The 21997-nt window shown below is 36.1% G+C and overlaps 1 protein-coding gene across 2 annotated transcripts in view; it reads left to right on the top strand.

Annotated features, from left to right (window-relative positions):
* The first annotated feature begins 3094 nt into the window (after nt 1–3094).
* Nucleotides 3095–21997, top strand: part of LOC103814390 (prolyl endopeptidase FAP) — a 36580-nt gene continuing 17677 nt past the window's right edge. The window contains exons 1-16 of one of the 2 annotated variants that reach the window (XM_018911471.3): nt 3095–3465; nt 3738–3822; nt 9172–9267; nt 11151–11245; nt 11353–11427; nt 11618–11670; nt 12647–12719; nt 13324–13444; nt 13946–14100; nt 15197–15300; nt 15635–15770; nt 18578–18622; nt 20332–20436; nt 20522–20592; nt 21193–21246; nt 21577–21701. In XM_018911471.3, coding sequence (XP_018767016.1) covers nt 3460–3465; nt 3738–3822; nt 9172–9267; nt 11151–11245; nt 11353–11427; nt 11618–11670; nt 12647–12719; nt 13324–13444; nt 13946–14100; nt 15197–15300; nt 15635–15770; nt 18578–18622; nt 20332–20436; nt 20522–20592; nt 21193–21246; nt 21577–21701 — 1399 coding nt within the window. In that variant the 5' untranslated portion in view covers nt 3095–3459. The remainder of the gene's footprint in view (nt 3466–3737; nt 3823–9171; nt 9268–11150; nt 11246–11352; nt 11428–11617; nt 11671–12646; nt 12720–13323; nt 13445–13945; nt 14101–15196; nt 15301–15634; nt 15771–18577; nt 18623–20331; nt 20437–20521; nt 20593–21192; nt 21247–21576; nt 21702–21997) is intronic. The other variant, XM_050976982.1, reaches the window with a different exon arrangement.

Below are 21997 nucleotides of genomic sequence, written 5' to 3'. Positions count from 1 at the left end.
TCACCAGAGCTTAAAGAGTGTTTGCACAATCTCACTTCAGCATAATGCATAATGAACCTTAAATTTATCCTGCTGTTGTGTGGGGTAGCGAATTTCCAGTCAAGTTATTTTCTCTGAATGGGGTTGTAAAACACACCCATATTGCCCATCCAGGAAGTGTGAATTTGTAAAAAACAAGCTAAATTGCTGTATTTTATCTTCTGCTCAGCTCTGCACTTACTGCCTTTAGGGAGCCAACGTCCTCCAGGGAGTGTGACAAATCCTGATTGTATTTACTACTTACAGTTTTTATTAGTTCACAAATGTGGAAAGAGGAAAGCCATTGGGGATTTGTCTAGCTGTGTGTGTGGCTGCTTAAGAACTGGATCTGCCTCAGTGGTATGTTCACTGCTGTGTCTCCTTTTGGTCTGATGTCATGCACAACCTACATCAGTAAATCTGCATTTCCTCTCGTGTGAAGAGCAAATATTTCAGTAACCTTTGAGTAGTTGCATAACTGGTTGGATAGCTGCTGGCCAAACTGAGTGTGTTTTGTGTTCATGGTTTGTCCATTTCACCAAGTGACTTACCCTCTTTCTACCTTACACTTTTGTTTCTCTTACATTATGGGTTCCTTATGTTGCAGAAGTAAGGAACAGTTTGGCTGTTGAAAGAATTGCTGTTTGCTTCTTCACTGTTACTCATCTAAACAGTCCAGAGAAGGGGGTTCAGGAATTAGCAGCACTTCTACAAAGCTTGTAAATGTCATTCTTTGACAGGTTAGTTTTTTCTTCTAATCTGCAGCCATTGTGAATCTTATTTAAACTCATGCCTAAATAATTTGATTCCTGAAGTAGACAAATACATGGTATGCAGCATAAAGTCATTTAGTAAAGCCTTTTAGATCATGTGAGGTTGAATCATTTCCTTTGAAGCATTCTCTAAGTATGCATTCATTAGAAGAAGCTGCATATTTGGAATGGAAAACTAGCCTGATCAAAAACCTACATTTGCAATTTTGTGATGTTCTGATTGTCAGAAATAACCAATCTTGGTAGGAAAAAATGTATTTCTCTGAACCATGTTATTGAAAATACAAACAGCATTAATTATGGAATGCTAGGAAATAAGTAGCAGTTTGGAAATATGAATATGAACCATGAGTTACAGGGGGAAATTCTTTTGTCACAATTCTTTTCTGTTATGGAAATTTTGAGTAGCTGCAGTTTTATCTTGTTAGTAAAACTACTGGTTTTGAGCTGAGTTCTGCCCTTATTAGGCAGTGTATTTTAGCATAAGAAACAATATACATGAACAATGTACATACAAAAAATGTATATACATTATAATTGCATAAACAAATATGGACATAAACAATCTATTTTAGCCTTCTCAGCCTTTTTGTCCTGCAAGTCTTACATGACCAACATGGATCTTATTCAGAAACCTCATCTTGTTTAGCTTGTAATTTATTGTCATGACAAGAGCTGCAGAGAGAGGGGAACTGAATTTTTATGAGAAAATGAGGCAGGCTTCATATCATTGTTTTGTCCACATGATAAATTTGAATATTTTCAAAATTTCTCTCTCCAAGTCTAAAGCAATGAATATTGCCAAAATACTGCCCAGATCAGTTCTGCCTCACCAAGTCTGGGGTAACAGGATTCAAATTCCAGCCCATACTGTTAAGCTAAGGTGGTAACTTGGCCACTTGAGGGGTAATAAATATTAGATGTTTTTTCTTTGTGATATTCTGTAACAAATTCTTCATAGTTAGCCCAAGTTCTGCTGGAAAATTTGGTGTGACAGAAAACCTATCTCATCTACTAGATTTTCAATTTTCAGAGAAGCCAGAGGATTTGGTAAACCCATTAACTACTGAATTTCAGTCAGATCTGGGTACTTGGTCCTTGTTAAGCTCCTCTGCAAAATCAGTCCCAGTGCCTGACTTTCACACAGAGGCACCCCCATTGCACCCTCCTTTCCTCAGAAGGAACTGAACTCTGTCCCAGCAGGGAGAAAGGTGAGGTGAGCCATCAGACTCTGCATACAAAATGAGCAACTTAAGCCCAACCTGCTACTTCCAGTCAGCAGCCCTAAGTTTTATGTGACTGTTCTGTCAGATTGTGGCCTTCTTTGGCAGGTGACATTTCCCACGTGTGCGTGCACACGTGTGTGGTGTATATGTGTCTATGTCTGTGTGTGTGTGTATGTCTGTTTGTGTGTGTCTGTCCCTGTGTGTGTCTGTGTCCCTGTCCCCGTGTGTGTCTCCCTGCCCCCGTGTGTGTGTCGGTGGCCGTGTGTGTCTCCCTGTCCCCGTGTGTGTGTCCCTGTCCCCGTGTGTGTCCCTGTCCACATGCCTGTCCCCGTGTATGTCCCTGTCCCCGTGTGTGAGTCCCGGTCCCCGTGCGTGTCCCTGTCCCCGTGTGTGTGTGTCCCTGCCCCCATGCCTTTCCCTGTCCCTGTCCCCGTGTGTGTGTCCCTGTCGCTGTCGCTGTCCCCGCGCCTGTCCCGGTGCCCGTGTGTTTATCGCGCCGTGCCGCCAGGGGGCGCGGTGCGGGGCCGGGCGGGCAGCGCCGCCGCGGGGGCGGGGCCGCCTCCCTCAGGCCGGGCCGGGCCGGGGTCGGCGGCAGCCGCGGCGTGCGGGTAACGCCGGGGACCGGGCACGGCGGACTCGTTCTTCCCTTTTCCAGCCTTTCTCCGCTCTCCTGGGGGATGGATTATGTAACCTGACACTGCGGTCTCCAGAGTTTTCCCAGTTTTCAGCTGACCTCATTTCAGTGGGCTAAATAAAATAGGTGTAATTGGCGGTTGGAGAACTATTTCAGAATTTCCGCTGGGCTTGTATGTATTTACTTCTGTCAGCTCTCCTACGTAGCCTATAGATGTGCATGGCTTTCAGGGGAAAACAGCAATCCTCCTCACATGTGGAAGACATTAAACAGTACTGTTTCTGCTGCTTGTTTTGCATTCTTGTGCCATCATTTATTATTTCTAAAAGTAAACATATGTGAATTCCACATAAGCAGTAAAGCTATGGGATTTTCTTCTCATTTCTCTGTGGAGAGTAGAAATACGGTCATGACTATGTCCTGAGAAAGCAGGGAGTGCCAAAAAACACAGTAGACACTTTTCAGACAAAAACAGTGCATGTCAAGTATCTGATGAGTCATAAAACCTCAAGTTAGTGCAAGCAGATGTTGGTCACAGCTCACATTGATGGGAAGTACATAATCACCACCCCGATAGCCTCCCACTGTCCGTTGCTTGTCCAAGAACTTCCCCAAAAGTGTGGTTTCAATTTTATGGAAAGCCTTTGAAATTTGGCACAGTTTCCAAAAGTATGTAGGAAAAAAAAGTCTGCCAGAGGTTTGGCCTCCAACTGCGAAAACAGACACTGCCTTTTCGAACTCCTCTCCTAGATCTGCTGACCAACACCCCGAAGAGAGAATTTGCATTCTTTTAGAATACGACAGGAAAATGAAGGTCTGTATGCTCCTGAATTCAACTTTTAGTAGCATTTACATCCTTTGTTTTAAACTGTCAGCTGTTAGACAAGGCTGGCTCTGATGTGAAAATATTTTTGCTTTAAAGAAGGAAAGGGAAGTCTTTTCATATGTACTGCAGGGACAGTTTTTGCTTGTTGCTAGGACTGATTACAGCAGTTAGAGAAAAGGAGGATTTCATTACTTACCAGCCATGGAAACAAACTTCAGACAATATTAAAAATGTAATTATTGTTTGCTTCTCTTCTGCAGACCCGGCTAAAAATCATATTTGGAGTGGTTCTATGCCTTTTGCTTTCCTTATTACTTATGTGTATTATACTGCTTCCGTCAAGAGGTAAGGTATTTCTAATCTAATGTAGTGTGAAAGATTCTGCAAAATGCAGAATCTTTGGCCATTGTGGCTTCTGAAGTTCACAAAAGTTTGTCAAATCATGTTTAGGATTGTCCTGTCAGAATTGTTATGGCTTTATCACTTAATAGAAATGTACTGACAGCTGAAATATCCTGAAGGTAGAATTGAAATGCCAGCAGATGTTGAAACAAGGAACTCCTTGAAGTGAAAAGCACCTGAATTCACTTCATTGTGCATGATATATAATGTTCTTAGTCACCGCTGCAAAAATAACTCAGATCTTCCCATATTATTTTTCTGTTTTAGGGGTTAGGAGACTTTCCCAAACTGTTAGTAATTTTCTTTAGCTTGGTGAACTTGCATTTGGTTTTAAATGTTTGTATAATAATTACAGAAGCTCTGTATACAATTACAAGTTAAACTTCTTTGTTTTTTTTTTGTAGATGGGGTATGATGAATTATTTGTGAATGTATTCAAGCTTGCATTTGAAAATTAAAGTCAGCATTGTATGAAATAGGGATGGATAGTTTACTCTATTATTATGCCAGCTGTAGGTAAATCAACCCAATGTGTCTGCTAAGTACTATTTTGAAGACTGAAATGAGTTTTGAAATTGTGAACATGAGTGGCGCTGATTTGGTGGTTATTGTTTTCTATGACAAGTTAGTAATGGCAATAGAAGTATTTACATGACCTTATCTCTATAGCAGATTACTTTAAAGCCTCTGAACTAATTAAAATATTAATAAAGGCTTATATTCCAGTAACACTATCTATTTAAAAGATATTTTTTATGTGTGTGGGCAGTCATCTCAACTGAGATGGAGAAGCAGTTTTGTATTTACAACTAAATGTTATAAAATCAACCATCTGCTTAAGTCATGTGAAAGTTAAGTCCTGCAGTTAATATGCAGGTTTTGTGAAAGGTGAAATCTCTTTGAGTCTGGTATTTCTGTGACTAATGTTTATCCTGGGTTGTTGGGAGAAGGGTTGAAGGTTTCTGAAGCAGTTAGGGATGATTTTGTTATGCAGCATTTTAATATGAGGATAGATGTATATCAGTTATATATATATATCTCTATAGATAGATATAGATATGCATATATATTATGCAGTGCTGGAAGAGATAGCACCTCAGAGTGACGGGTTTCACTTTTACTGTCAATAGTGGGGCGCCAGATTTTTTGTCTAGCTAAGCATGGTCAAATCTGAGCTTTCACTATAAGGTAAATGCATGGTATCAAGTCAGACTTACTCCCATCAGATCTGCATTTTATGAGAGGGAAGGCCGAATTTTTTTATGAGATGTAAATTTTAAAAATAGTAGTGAAGGAACAAAGAGACTGGAGACCAAGGATCAGTTTGGCAGCCTGAAGAAATTGATAAATATGATGGAAGGTATTGTAGGAAAAAATGAATGTGTGTTTTTTGTTGTCAAATACAGCTTTCTGGCCTCTTCAGTACCTCAGCAATTATGGAGAACTCTCTTGTAGTTCCTCTTGGAATAGTGACTTGATAACCAGTCATAACAAACATCATATTTAGATCCAGTAGGATGATAAAGAAATTATCTTACTTCACAGGATGCTTTTGGAGGAGCATTTTAGACAATTGAAGAACACACAGTTATGTCCAATACACAATTATGTTGCATGTGTCAGATGATGGCTTCTTATTCTCAGGTGGAACGTCAAGTGCTGCGGTTACCCATTCAAATACCTTAACCTTTTTGAATTCTAAGTAGTCTATTGATCAGTTTTACATAGAAGAAATATAAAATAATTTTGCAGTTATAAATTTTGCAAGCTGGAGACAGACAGGAAATGGCTACACAGCTGGAATGTTGTTTGTACATTCCGGCTTTACCACTGCTCAACTGAAAGGATGTTGCAATCTAGAAAGACAATTAATTGCAAATGAGAAATGTATAGACCAAGTACATTTCTACTTAAGAAATCTGCAAAGAAAAATGGAAGGAGCATTTAGTTCAGGTTTTGTCTGCTAAGTTTTTAGTCATTTCATGTTCTTCAGACTTCTCAAAATGTGGTAGGTGGTTTTGATTTACACATGAAAATGTATAAAAATGTCAAAAATTCTCAAAAGTTAACGGGAAAATAATTTTTTGAGAGGATACTAAGAGGCAAACACTTGCAACTGCAAGTATTAGACAATTTCTGTGGGGCTCAGAAGAGCAAGGTGGGCAATATCAGTGTAGTAAATGGCATCCATGCCTAAGAAATCACTGACTGGTCTTTGCGACATCTTTGAGTTAGGAATGTGTGGTGGGATTTACCTAACTGTGCAGTATCATAACCCAGCTATGATACTGCAACTCCAAATGGTTCAGAAAGGAGCTTTTCCCTTGTACACTGGTGTATCTAGTCCTCTTCCTCTGCAGCATAAAGAAAGAAAATACTTGTCAGCAGTTGAGAAGAAATAGCAGAACCAGAGTTACAGTTAACTGTATGTGTTGCTTCGGCTTTGAATTAATCTCTTCTGCTATTTTTAATGAATGTCCAAAATCATGTGTGTCAAAGTTTCTGTTCCCTCTGTACTCTTGGCCTGGGCCTGAGGCCCTATCCCTGTTTCTCTGATTCCACAGGTGAGCTCATAGAGCTTACTGCTCAGCCATAAAGTGGTGAGCAGTCGGTTTCTTACGAAGAGGCAATGTTCTCTGCAACACCTCAGCCAAATCCAAAAGTGGAAAAGCAGGTTCAGTTGATGTGAGTTGATGCTGAGTGTGACCAAAGTTTTGGAGCAGGGTCAGGAGTATTGGAATTAATTTCTGGTGGTAAATTGAGTTTTGTGTTTCCTCATGTTGGAGGAGCTTGTGCTTCAGCTATGCAGCATCAGCCTGCATGGATGAGAATGGAAATTCTAGTCCAGAAGCAGACAATAACACTGTGCTAAGCAGTTTTCCTTTGTCATGTCCTCTACTTGATGTTTATCAGTGGATGCTAAATAAGATACTTACAAAAATGCATGTATGTTAAATATATATAAAATGCATATATATATATATATATATATATATATATATATATATATATATATGTATATATATATATATATAAACACACACGTATAAAAATAACCATATAAAAATAACCATATTTAGAAACAACAACACTTTCTGATTATCATGTATGCTTACTGTAATTTGGCAAGACTAGACACAATTTATAGGAGTGCACATTAGAGCATGTGGAATAGGCCAAAAGCCAGGAGAGCTTTGAAACATAAAGGGTTGTGTTGATTTACCCATATCCAGTCTTTGAAACTGAATAATCTTGGTAATACAAACAAAGCTGTTACCTAAAAACAAGCATTCAAAATTGTAAGTACTCAAGTGAGAAACAGCTGTTTTCAAAGTTTTTGCAGTACAGTGGTAGAAGTTCAGAGCTTAGTGGGCACATTTTGAAAATCAGCAGTCATAATAAATCCTCATATAGTATTAAGTATGTAAGGGTGAAATAGCTAACACAGGGAAGGTTTGAATTCGAGCTGTGAAAATTACACCAGTGATTATAAGTTTGCAATATTGCTTGTCTCTTAAGATGAGAGAAGGAACCAGGTAATTTTACCAGATTAAGATATCAAAAAGGACTGCAAATTTTAAGCTTTCTGTACAAACAACCTTGAAAATAGATATTGATTTCTTTTGCTAATAGGCTTGTTCACTTAGAGAATTTTAACTGAGAGATAGTGATACGTAATCATCATTCAACAAAACTAGAACTGAATTCTTTGGAATTATCTTCTGAGCTTTTTTTTTTAAGTCTGCCATCGTCTATGTTTATCATTAGTGTATCAAAGATCTGTAATATGCAGTCAGTACTAGCCAGAGGGATTAACTTCTTAGTGAACTTCTTGGGATATTTTCTGGATATATTGCTAGCTCAGTGTTTATAGGGACAGGTTTTTGCCTCTGGATTGGCATTCTGTTTTATTCCTTGTGACAGCTTTTCTTCTGCATTAGTGCAGATAAGGCTTGTGTCAACAGTCAACCTGACATGTGTATTCTACAGTAAACAATAGTCACTTAGCAGAAGAATATATGTGTTATCGTTGCAAAGTACCATAGAAGGCAATATGAAGAAACATTTCCCAGGAAGTCAGTGTGATCCTAGCAGAGAGGGCAACTAATGAGCAAGTGATGGAGCATGATATGAAACCTGAGAGCAACGAGTCATCTTGATTATCTGACTGTCATCTGAGAGCTCCGAAGGAACAAACAGGGGAAGTGGCAAAGATCTCCTAAGCTGCAGTGTGACATCTCTACCACCTCTGAAAACCCTGGCAGAAGTCCCTTTGATTTTAAAGGAGAAAGCATAGCGTCCAGAACACCTAGACCTGAAAGCTGCCATCATTATGCTGTTGAACTTTAAAAATTGGCCTTTACCAAAACAATTCATGTGTCTTTTGAGGATTAAATATTTTGGTTATTCTCACTCTTGTGAATTGCATAGGTTCTACACAGGAACTGCACAGCATAATCCTCTTCTCATCCAGTTGACTGACCTTGAATTTTCTTTTAAATCTGCCCTAGCTTAAGTTGTTTAGCTTTGGGGGAAAATAAAGCCAGACAAGAGCCAGATAAATCAGCCTCCCCTTACTGCATTGGTTTAATACAGTTATCTGACCTGCTTAGAAATCAAATATTTGAATCTTCTTATGAGAATCATTATCACCTTTCTTTTGCAGCATTAAATAAAAAGTTCAAGTTTGGGTTCACTCACTCATTCATTACTTTTCAGCATTATTTTTACCTGCATTCCTTCATCAATGTTTTTCATGTGACTACTAAGAAATATATGTGGATGGTGATTATTTTGCAAGCTATCTTCTAACAGTGGTTAATGAGGCATGTACAAAATTTGGAAGTTAGGCTTTGCATCCTGTTGTTTGACCATTTGCTGGATGTGTGAAGGTCCTGATTAAAATCGTTGCCTCTACAAGTTCATGAAACCCATGCTTGAAAAAAAAATAATTGAAAAACCAAGCAAACTTTAATTTGTCTTTTGTGTGGAAAAGGCTTATTTGGAATCACAGGGTCTTCAGGTAAATGTGTCTGCATGAATAAATGGTTTAAATAAATTAGTTTGTCTCGTTAATTTTGCATTCCCAAAGATGAGTCTTTAAGAGACTAAAGGAACTTACCAGAACAGCAACAGGGAACTTTCCTTTCTGCTGCACCTATGATTTGCATACATCCAGGACTATGGTATCCTCACTGTTGAATGGCAGTTAATGCAGGAAAAAACAAAACACTGGACCTAATAAATTTTTTCCCTCTTGCCATTAACTGAAAATTTTTGTCCTATGCTTAGTTGTCAACACAGATGACGGTCCTAGAGCTCTTACCTTGGAGGATTATTTGAATGGAAACTTCCAATATAAAACATTTTTTCCATATTGGGTGTCAGGTAAGTAAAACTTCCTCTCAAACATAGATAAGCCTTTCTAATATTTTGGAAGGTTTACACCTTCCAAAATATTGGTTTACACAGACTGAGAAATGTATTTTCCTTCCAGCTTTACTTTGAATGAATGCTAACTATGAAATTAAACAATGTGTTAGTCAAAACTTATGGTTGAAATTTACTGTTCTGTCAGTCATTCTAGAAAATCCAGGTATTTGATGTTTCAACAGACATGTCTGAGTCAAGTATAAACTATAATTTTACAGAGGCCTTCAGTGTTTTATTTCTTTTACTGTCATATTCATTGCAGCAAGTGAAAGGAATTTGTCAATGTGTCAGTCATGCTTAAGCAATCTCCTTTTCATGCTTTTCACAGCACTTTTTCACTTACCACTTGTAACAATTGGGTAGTCTGTCTTACAGGCCCTGTTCTTTGTTTTCAGTAGTACCTGGCTCTGCAATGAGGCCAGCTGTTCTAATTTCATTTAAGGAAGTGCTGACACTGCTGAAATTCCTGAGTTCCAGGATATTGCATGGAAAATAAAGCTGACTTTCTAAGTTCCTTAAGGTGGAGATATGAACTTAATTGCTGCTGATATAAATGTGTCTGTGTGGCTGAAGTGCTGCTCTTGTATCATTGAATTGCACAGCCCAGGGAGACTGGAGCTAGCCTGATTACATTCTAGCACACATACTCCTCCCATCTCTGTGCTGCCTCAAGCACTGTTCTCTGCCAGTAGCAACAAGCATGGTGCCCATTCACCTGGAGTCTCACCAAGCTAGTTTAACCCACAATTTAGAACTGAAGTAAAGCCTTATGAGTGAGGCATTGCTTGAGTGGTTCAATTTTACGATGAGCAGTTTGAAGTATGTAGATATCACTTGTATGATTTAAAAATTAGGTCACTGTTTGTTAGAATTCTGTCTGAGTGTCTGAAGAATGTAGGCAGCATATCACCTAAACCTAATATTCTTCTTCTCTCTTTATAGCTTTCTCACTTAGACTTATCTTTCCTTTTAACAGTCACAAAACTCACACAAAAGTCATGCCATAGATTCCATAGATAGTCATGCCTACAGCATTCCATATGTCTACTTCTCTTCTGAAACAAGGAGTTAAAATTGTATATCTCATCCTAAGGATGATTTTAAACACAAATACTGTTACACAAATCACACAAGAGTGCTCAGAAGATCCAAGGGTGATCTAATTTCCTAAAAATGAACATCTTCACAATGTTTCAGGCTCCTCTTCAACTTTTAGTCTTGTTTTCTAGCTACACCAAATATGTAATTCATTCTCTCTGTTTATGGCAGTGAAAATAACAATCTAAAACTTAATTTCTGATCTTTATTCTCTACCAAACTGTAGCTCAGATCTTGAGCAAAGGCAGGGCTAAATTCTATTTTTAATGAAGCCCACTCACCCTTATTTTGTAGGACTCTTGTGAGTAAGGGCAGAATGCACTCTCAGTTGTGTGGTACTGCTTTTATCTGCAGAATATACAAATGAGAGTGTTCTGGTAAAATGATAAGAAAAGGTATTTTTCTTTAAAACTTTTACATTTTGATACTGACTTTCTAATGGGTCTGTCACTGGCATTCTTGATCAGACATGAGAATAAAATCTGGTATTTACTTGTGAAGTTAAATAGTTGATCCTCTGTGCAGTGTATAATCTCAAGAATGTACTCAAGAACCCTGAAGACAGTTTCATGATAACTCTACCTCAGCATCATCAGAAGAAAAACATTTTTTATGTAGATGACACCAAAATATATTTGCTGAAAAACTATTATTTGAAAGAGTTGTGAATTTGTTGATAAACAGATACGTTGTGTAGTATCTTCTGTGAAGGTAATGAACATTTTATCTTGTTTGTGAAGATAATGAATATCTTCATCAGTCTGCAGAGGATGATATTATCCTTTACAATGTTGAAACTAATTACGCAACCACCGTCCTGACAAACAGCACACTGGTATGTACCTTTTTCATTAATAAAAAGGCAGAAACATGCCACTGTATTCCAAGTTACACTTTAAAAGTGAGTGAGACTGGAATCTAATCTACTTCTTAATTTTTCAGAAACAAGTTAATGCTTCAAATTATGTGATGTCATCAAACCAATATTTCATAGCTCTGGAAAGCAATTATTCAAAGGTAATTATTTTAATATACCTCTTAATGTAATGTTTAATTTTATGTAGCATTTTGTTAATTGCGTTTACCATAGATAAATGTTTCTTGGTACTTTCTTGAGAAAGGGACAGGCTGTGAAGAGGCAGCTGATTATTTGTAATTAGATTATCTTTTTCAAGGCTAATAGTATTCTATTGCTTCATTTATGCAGCTGTGGAGATACTCTTATACAGCATCGTATCACATTTATGATCTCATAAATGGGTAAGGCCTGATATTTCTTACAGAGAGCTGTGGTGCATGCACTGTAGTGATGTGCTTGCAAGCATTCACTCCAACACTCTAGTAATGTAACTACCAACTTGCTTTGCTTTTGCCTAAATCTGTCAGGTTACTTGTTTGCTTGAGGGAAAAAAAATGTTCTCTAGTAAAAGTCATACATTCTTTTCATCTGGATTGATTTCTATTTCATGCCCTAAAAGTTTCACTGCTCAGTATTCTTTTTTGTCCCCATCACTGAATTTCTACAAATTCATTCTTTTTATCATTGGTCTAATCTTCAGCTTCCCTAAAACTCTTCTAACAACCAACCCTCCATTCCTCAGAAGTCTATAGCTTGTCCCATGGCATTTGGTCTCTTTCCCAAGATTGCCCAAACCAAATCCAAAGGAGGCCATCTGCCTCTGCAGTCACCTTTTTATGCTGAAAGCAGCAGCCTGACCAAATGTGCTTAGTTCTGAGCAATAGGGACTGCACTGAGCTGCATCATTCTTGGGCAACTGTTGGCTCAAAGTGACAGGAAGAAGTTGCTGCAAGCTGCTGTGAGCAGAGAGTTGCTACTCTCTCCAACAGGAGTTGGGATTCTCAGCAAATGCTGGACATGCTGCTGTTGCACCTGCCTCAGTGCATGCTGAGTTCACATTTCCCAATAACCTGCTGAGACTGTAACTCCAACTGCAGCTACAGCAAATGACTGCAGGTGCTTGTGCAGCATTTGTAAAGAGATAAGGCTGGCTCTTTAGGCTGTTGAATAGGCTTTCAAAGGAGTAAGTTTAAGCCTTTGCCAGCACTGGTGCACACCGTCGTGTTAACTGCATGTCTCTGCCTGCCTTAATTGTGCATTGCTCGAGAAACAATAAGCAGCTAGAAAATTACTTTGTGACCTTTTTATTAATGTACAGTATAATGATCCATTTGCACAGTGCACAAAAAGCCATTTCAACTTCTTTCCTTTTTTTAGTGGTTTTGTAACAGAAAATCAGCTTCCACATAAAATTCAGTATATATCCTGGTCACCCGTTGGACACAAATTGGTTAGTAAAGATAATTAAGTCTTAGAATGAATTTGCTTTGTATGGCTAAAAGACATTTATCTTTGGTTGTTTGTCTTTTTTTTTATATTAGGCCATATTTTTGACAGGCCTGTTTATTAATCTTGGTTATGAGAAATAATGACAAAGAAAACAGTTTTAACTTGTTCAGATTTTACTGTCTGTGTCTCAAGAGAAGGATAATCCATGTTCTCAGGTACATTATGTGTTTCAGTTTGCTCACCAGTCTTTATCCAGAATTGACCAACATAATTTTTTATAAGATTAAATGCAGTTTCAAGGCCTGAAAACCAATTGGTTTCCCTTTGATGCTGTGTAACACATGAATTTAAAGTGGTGATTTACAGATGCAGTATTTAAAATCTATTATAAAATTTTTACTGAACATAGATTTTGGCCTGCAATGTATAATTTATTTGCTGAGGTACCAGCTCTTGCAGAATTTACAAGGGCTATTAGCGTATTACCATATCCCATTTTGTATTCATTAGGTCTCGCTAGTGTAATATAGGAGTATTGACTGCAGAAGATTTTGCTCTAATCCTGTCATTGCCTGTACTCTTAAAAAAAACTTTCTTGTCTTTAGGTATATGTGTATCAGAATAATATCTATTTGAAACAAAGTCCTAGAGAGGCATCAGTTAAAATAACTAGTGATGGAAAACAGAATGAAATATTTAATGGGATTCCTGACTGGGTCTATGAAGGTAAGTAAATCTTGAGGGGCAGCAACATGATAAATTCTTTGTTTGGATTGGTTCTGGTTTTCACAATCCATTTAAAATGTCTGTGATGATACTCTATTTTTTCAGCCCTGAGGATTACTTCTTTTCCTTATTGTATTTACTGTACAATGTATGAATTTTGAATTCATAACAAGTAACCAAAATCCTGAGTCATTGTTACTGAAACTGTATCAGAACTCTGTAAAGTTGTCTTCCTTCTGATGCAAAGGCAGAGGCTGAGAATTAAGATTTAAAGTTTTAATTTCAGTGAAAATATGGCACTTCAGTGCATCCAAAAAAAAAAATTAAAGAAACATACACACAGGAAAATCCCAAGTGAATTAAGTGGGATTTGTGTGCATGTTTTAAGATGTTTGATGTTATTTATTTATTGTAACTGTCTTTATGTGTCTGGATTGCTGAGTAGAGTGCTAAAATAGATTGGAAGGTAGATTAAATTTATAAACAATTTTTTTTCCTCAGAGGAGATGCTAGCAACAAAATATGCACTGTGGTGGTCTCCAAGTGGAAGATATTTAGCATATGTACAGTTTAATGATTCTGACATACCAGTTATTGAATATTCATATTTTGGTGAAGACCAGTATCCTAGAAAAATAACTATCCCATACCCAAAGGTAAGTTTTATCACTCTTTTGACTTCCTTTCTGTTGAGAAATGAGTTATGACAATGAGAAAATTAACTGTGCTTAATTCCTTAAGTATTACTGTGGTTAAATCCGTTGTGACTTAAATAAAAGAAAGCAAGCTTGGTCTAAGCTCTGAACAGCTGTAGGTGCATACAAAATGTTAAATATAATTGTAAAATATATTTTATATTTTAAAAATAACATCTTGTGAAATAAATGTAATTACCCATGTAGGTTAAAACCATATGCAAAAGTGCTTGCTATTTTTCAATTCAGTTTACTTATTCTGGTGTGTAAAAGGTGCAGTTGTTATTTTTCATTATAGTTAATAAATTATGAGACTAGGGTTTTTTTAATAATATTTTTTTTAAAAAAGGCTTCACTTTATTTGCACACTTCATAGTGCTTTTTGATCTCAAGGGACTTTGCATTTTAATTGCTTTCAAGTGTGAGATCTAAGGCAATAAGGTTTTGGGTTGGCATTTCTTCTCCATGTGTTAGAAAGCTCTCCTGACTCTTATCATGTTCATATAATTGCAAGGGATCATGTAAATGTATTTAAAGAATTTGCTCACCTGTCAGCTGGGTCACAGTTCTAAAGTAAAACTGGATGGTTTAGACCACACATGGAGAAGAATTAAAAAACTGATAATGTATGCAGTGAAGAAGCAACCGTGAAATCAGTTTAAGCAACCATTTCCCAGTTGGGATGTCAAGCATCACTGGCAATCATGTGAATAAACTGGAGTTCTATGCTGAAGTCAGTGTAATGTGTGCTGCAAAGAGCCCCACTGCAAACAGAACAATCGTTACCACCAAGCACGTTTTCTGTAGAGAAAGGCACTAAACTCAAATGTTTAAAGGGTTTTCTCTTTAGATATATAAATATAAACGATAGAAAACTAAGTATGTACTACTGCTGCAGTGTCACTCTTAGATCTTATAAGACTATTTGCTCTATTATACTCAACTGAATTCATGTTTTGTTACCTGTCTCCTTTCCTACAAAAAGTGTTTTTTCATTTTTCCTCAATCTGAATTATTCAGAGCCTGGTTTTAATAACCTAAAATATTTTCTTTGAAGGCTGGAGCTAAAAATCCTACTGTTAAAGTGTTTATTGTAGACACTATTAACTCTGAAGCATATGGTCCTAAGGAGGTGCCAGCTCCTGCAGTCATAGCATCCAGGTAGTGTGCCCTCAAATATGTCTTTTCTTGTTTAAAAAAAGGTTTTGTCTATTTGTTTTAAGTGCTTGAACCTCTGAGTTGTACTTTATCTAACAGTGTACTGTCATATTAAACCCCTGGAAGGATCAGAAGCTAACTAGAAATACTGCATTTTTCTTTTGGCTGTCTATATGATACATTGTTACATAGGATAAAAAAAGTACCCCAAACCACTGAAAGCTTTGCTGTTGTTTTTAGAGGGAAATGTGGGGAATGCAATCTGTAGCAATGCTTCTATACTCCTGCTGTTTAATAACCACCATTTCTCCCTTTTGAAATTTTTTTCATATTTCAGTGATCACTATTTTACTTGGCTGACTTGGGTAACAGATACTCGAATCTGTGTGCAGTGGCTGAAGAGAATACAGAATTTTTCAGTCTTAGCTCTTTGTGACTTCAAAGAGCATTCAAATACTTGGGACTGTCCAGAGGTAATGAAGTTGGAAATATAAGTCTAAAATTACTGAAATTAGCATTTTTTAATCCCCAGTGCTTTATCACAATAATATCTTACTAGCAGTGATACATTTTTTAGTATTTTAACTGCTAGTAGAGGGGTGAAAAATATTACTTACTCCAGGAAATAAAAGCATCACATTTTTTCTTTGTGAAACTTAAATAAAACAAAAGCAACGTCAACCTCCTAAAATGCTATTAAGATGCTTTCAGTAATGTTGTTTATTTATTTTTTGTGTTAACATCTTCAAAAGTAAAATCATATAGGATCTGTGTTTTTTTAAAGAAAATCTTACTTTGCCATATTGAAATTCCATACTAAGTCTGACTAAATCACATCCTTTTAGATTAATGTTAGATTATTTGAAAGAACATACACATTAATAGTAAGGCAGGTTTTCTGGAAGAAGAAATTCTTCTGCTTTATCAAATCATACAGTTCTAGACATTAGGCAAGTTTTCAGAAACACAATCAGATCTGAAAAGAAAACTTCAGGCTAATTGCAACAGTAACTACATTTGGTTTCAATTTGTCATTCTATGATTTAGTCGGTTGGGAAAGAAGGCTGTGCTCTGCTGAACAGAGCAGACTTTGTAAAGCCTGAGAAGTGTACACACAGATAAATTCATATAGATCCTGAAGGAAAGACAACTCTGAATTTCAGTAACTTTAATAGAGAGATCTCATTTGTTGTCTTTTAGTATTGGTGCTTTTGGCTTGTCTTGTTCTTAGGGTTCGTGGTACAGAACACCTTTTAAAGCTAACATTAGATGAAACCTTGAACTAATTGGAAAGAAAATATGAGAATATTTATTAAAGCATTCTGTATAACTGATAAATTAAAAACTCAGAGTTTATTGATGCAGCCTTTTTAAGCTGAAAATAATTTTTACTCCTCTTTAACATGAAAGCTATTGCAAATTTAAAGGGAATTTAAGGTCCTGTTACTTCAAAAACATTGTCATTGAAGTAGTATTCCACAGAGAAATATTGTAATTTAGTAGGGGAAAAGCCATGTTTCATGCAGCATTTGCTGTATTTCCTAAGTAATTGTTCCATTTTATAGGTTCATTTACACTGAATCTATACCTTGCCTGCAAGTAAGCTTTATTTTAATAATTACGTATTTTAATGGAAAGAATAAATTTATAAGGTTTCTAGGATTCTACCACAATGCAGTGAAGTACTTGAACACAAGCTTAACTTTTAGCACATAACCACTTTTATTTACTTCAGTAGATCTGTTTATGTGTTTAAAATTAAGCATGTGCTTAATTGCTTTGCTGGAACCAGACCAGACCAGACCAATTAACATCTTTCAGGACTTTGTTCATGATCCTTCTTTAATTGCATTTCTCTATGAAACCTTATTTATGGAGTCACTACTGACGTTTCTATAATTCTATATTTAAACAGTGATACAATGCTTTTATCACATTAAAGTTTGCACAAATGGCCAATCAAAGGAGTGTGAACAGATGGGACTGCTGCATTAGCTCTATTTGCCATCAGAAATTATATCTCTGAACATTTCCTTTGGCAGAAATAGTTCTCTTGTTGAATTCAGATTGCATTGAGTCTCTAATGTACAATAAACTTGCTATGTTTTATGTATCTGAAAATAATAACAAAATATAATCTACAAGATGTTCCCAAAGTATAGAGCCATCAGAAATGTTCACATGTTCAACTCTTTCTCATGTGACTAGACCACAGAAACCAATATGAGCAGTGGAACTATTCATATGAGTAAAAGGTAGGCATGTCTTTGTGAAATGGGGGCTACTCAAATGAGAGAATTTAAGTATATCCCTAGAGATCTGAGTTTTAATTTAAAGAAAGGAAATTAATGTTAGGATGCAGATATAAAACAATACATCCCATTTTTATTGTCTTAAAAAGAAATAAAATCTATCTTTTCAGTTAGTAGCTCAGTGGAGCCCTTGCAAAGTACTAGTCTTCTAAGGGACAAGGACCTGCAACTTTTCCTCAAGTTACTTTGCGGGGATTAAATTAGAAGGGAGAAGACATGATTTGCAATAGTAGTGAGATTATGTTGAGGGTAAGAAATACAAATCATATTCCAAAAAGCAAATTTGTTGAATTTATTTCAAACTGTGAAGAAATGCTGTATTGAATGAACAGGATAAAGAAAAATTTGCAAGATAAAAAAAGAAATACATTGATTGAATGCAGATTTTTTAAAATACATCACTAGAAACTTTACAAGCAAAACATAAGTACAAATGTAAAAGCACCTTTAGCTGCATCATTGATGCTCAGTGTAAATCTGTTTCCAAATCAGCTTTAAGAACCAGGAGTTAAGATGTTCCAAATTTATATTCATAGTCTCAGAATACCTAGTAGTCACATCACCACTGCTCTAAATCAGCATCTCAACTCTCAAATCAAAGAAAATACAAACAAGCTGAAAATCTAAACCAAATTTTTACTATTAATATTGCTCATACTATAATACTTGAATTTTTGCCAAAAACTTAATGAGAATAAATAGTTTTCCATTCTTATTTTCAGTGAAAAAGTTGCATAATTGCTTTAAATTTCATTTAGGTCTGATGACAGCTGTTAAAACAATGGTTTAATTAATGTAATTACCTTAATGCAGCAATATTATTTACTTAGACAATCTCCAACTCCCTGAACCTTTATAGCAAATATTCTAAAATCCTCTTTTACAGGCAGCTACTGATTTATTTGAAGATTTTGAATCTCCTTCATCTCAATCTTCTTAAAGAGTGTACATTTGCTTTTGTTTTTCAGAATCAGCAGCACATAGAAGAGAGTCAAACAGGATGGGCAGGCGGAGTAGGTTTTCTTTTTGCACTCTGCTTTAATTCATTTACAAGCTACAGCTTCCTGCATCTTGCCACCAGTGTTCTAAAACATGAAGCACCCTTCTGAGACATACAGCACTACTGCTTACACTTGTTGCTCTGTAGGACTGAGGCTTTTAGTGCTGTGCTAGATGAAGTATCTGGCTATCTGCTTTCTAAATTTAAAAACCTATTTCTATCCTGACCAACTGACTGGACAGGAAAGTTGGTCAAGGCAGAATTAAATGAAAGGAGGAAACTAATGAAAAGAGGTAGATTTACAGGCAGTGTAATCCCTAGAAGCATTCTGGGGCCTAAGAATAGATGTAAAATTCCTCTGGTGACACTAGGGCAAAGGATAAAATGGGCTATCACAGTACCTTAAGAATAAAACCTGTCCACTCAGAATAGTTTCAGTGCCAGGTGCTTCACATCTTCAGCTCAGGGGAGCCTTCAAGGTAAGATAGAATGGCAGATGATACTTCTTTGGAGTTACCTCTTAGCAAAAGATGTTTTCTCTGCCCAGTAACCCTAGGCAACCATATACCTTCAGCAACTTGCAGTGAAAACAAACCTACAAGGAAGTTGTAAGATCATGAGATCAGGATTTACAGTCAGACAGACTGTATTCCAACAGTGAATATGTAATTTTGCTTATATTTACTTTCAGGCAGGGGAAGTTAACAGAACCAAGTGTGTGAACCTCACACTGCCTGAATATCCTGTAGAGGACTTAACAATGAGATTCAATTTCCAGTGCACTGTCCCTCAAGAGGTGTTTTAATGGGAAGATGATATATTTACAAGAATTAGTTATTTTAATTTTGTTTTTCAGAATCAACAGCACATAGAAGAGAGCTTTTGACACTTCACTTGAGATTCTGATTACAGATTTTTATTAGAGCTAAAGAATTTGCACACATGCATAAATCCCAGCTTTTGCCTTTATAGGCTTTCAAGTATTAGGAATCACAGATACAGTCTCCAGGAGAATTTAACTTGTGGTCACAAGTCCTAGTTGAGCTTAAGCTAATATTATTCAAAAGGTATACTCACTCAGGAACATTTGTCTATGTTTGAAGTGCTTGCAGGTCATTCCTATATCTTCATATCTTTATGTTTTGAAAACAAAACTAAAGAGTTGCAGTAATTCAACCTTGACTGACAATTTGAGTAAAGATGTGATTCTTTGAAAGGAAGTGAAAGTTGAATGGTCTTATCTGGAATAATCTGTTCTTTAAAATTAGTGGCATAACATGGGAAACTTCAGATATCCATTTCTTTGATGCTGTGCTTGCTCAGTGAAGCAGACAAACTGAGGTCCTCAGAATACTCAGCTGGGTGCCTTTCATGAACATTGGCATTATTCAGAAACTTACTGCTAAAAATAATTTCTGCCTGTTTTTAAATAAATTAAGAAAGGTCATTCAGAATATACAAATTATTCCACTTACAAGTAGGCAGCTCATATTTGTGGTGTTCTTGAGGTATCTATACTATAGGTTTAAGAAATCTAAAATGACAGAAATTGTACGTGTGATCATGGGGAGATTGAATATCACAGGTACAAACCTGTGCAAAGTAGTTTCTCCCATTTGAACTGATTAAATAGTCTTGTTACTTTTAGTATGTGTGGCATAATCTGCTGAACAGTTTGGACAGTCTTATGTCTCATCTTCTGTTTTTCTTCCATTGTTTCAGTTCTTTGTTTCTGCACCATATTTTACATCAGACAGCAGTTCATACTACAAAATTTTTAGTGACAAAAATGGTTATAAGCATATTCATTACATCAATGGCTCTGTGGTAAGTCAAGCCAAGTGTTCTACATTGATCTACTGTCCTGAAATAATTCTACACTATTCAGTAACTTAAATGTCTCACTACACAGGAGAATGCAATCCAGGTTACAAGTGGAGAATGGGAGGCAATATACATTTTCAGAGTAACAAATGATGCAATGTAAGTGTCATGAAGTAAAAAGGTTGGGAGTGTTGTCAGTAAAAGCAACATTTAATCATTTGAATGCCGTTTTTTAGCTCCTCAGATTATAATTAGGTGTAATTTGTTTTTTATCTGAATGCATCCACAACAAATTTCTATGCTAAGGCACGGCATAGGTTTGTAAACATTATTTACTTATGAAAGATTCTTTGCAAATTTCCCTCAATTTTCTATTTATTTTTATCACCCATCTTAGAGAGGCTTATTTAAAAACACCTAATTCAATCATGTGGTTAACCCTCACACAATTTGCAGTTACTTCTCTTTTTTATGATCTCTCATTCAGCTTACTGTATAGACAGAGGAAGCTTGCATAATTAGAGATATTAGCTCATGAGAATTAAGATAGAACTCCTATTTATATGGCTTATGTGTCACCTAATCATAGTCTGAGCAAAGATTTATTAAGATGAAAGGTTTATAGGCTTAACTATTCTCCTATCACATGCAGAAATCTCAAAAAGTCTAAATAAACTTCCTAGACAGCTTTTTATCTTGATGCTCATTCATAGGTCATCACTTTATGGATTATTTATTAACATATAAATGAATTTGCAGATTTTATTCAAGCAATGAATTTGAAGGCTATCCAGGAAGAAGGAATATTTACAAGTAAGTGTTATCAACGTTATCTTAATGATAGTAGGTTAATAGGAGATGTCTCTGGACTTGTCAATAAAACAATTTTGTTTCCAGATGTTTAATGTGTAATTTCACAAGCTATTTTAACTAAATCTTAACTTCAGACTCTATGTGAAGATTGAGAGAAATGCCATCTAGCATTTAAATATACTCTTGAGGGAAAATTGATAAAAAAACCAAGCATTTATTTTTAAATTACCCCTTCTGAAAGTACAGGGCCTGTGTCCAAGAATATGAGATAGGAAAATATAAAGTTAATTTTAGCAAAATAATGATTGCTTTGTTTGATTTTTCTCTTAGAATTAGCATTGGAAGTAAACCTATGAGAAAACAATGCATTACTTGCAATTTAAGGAAGGAGAGATGTCAGTATTATACAGCAAGATTCAGTGTACATTCAAAGTATTATGCCTTGATCTGTTATGGTATGTATGGCATGGGACCAAACATATAATCAGTTGTTCTTTAATATTTACCAGCATGATCAATATTGATTACCCCAAATGATTTTTGTATGACTCACAGAAATTTCACAATAACCAGGAAATATTTCCAGAAAGAGACTTTCCGTGTTCAAATATGTTGTGATGTTTCAGTAAATACAGATATATTCAGGAATTTTCTTTTTTCAACAAAAAGCTTGGGATTTTGAGAATTTAAAATGAATTTAATTTAATGTCCCTCATGTCACAAAACAGATTTTAATCGAGCTCATGAAAGC

The sequence above is a fragment of the Serinus canaria genome, chromosome 7 (genome assembly GCF_022539315.1).
Source record: "Serinus canaria isolate serCan28SL12 chromosome 7, serCan2020, whole genome shotgun sequence".
Lineage (NCBI taxonomy): Eukaryota > Metazoa > Chordata > Aves > Passeriformes > Fringillidae > Serinus > Serinus canaria.
This window is presented reverse-complemented; position numbering and strand designations above follow the sequence as displayed.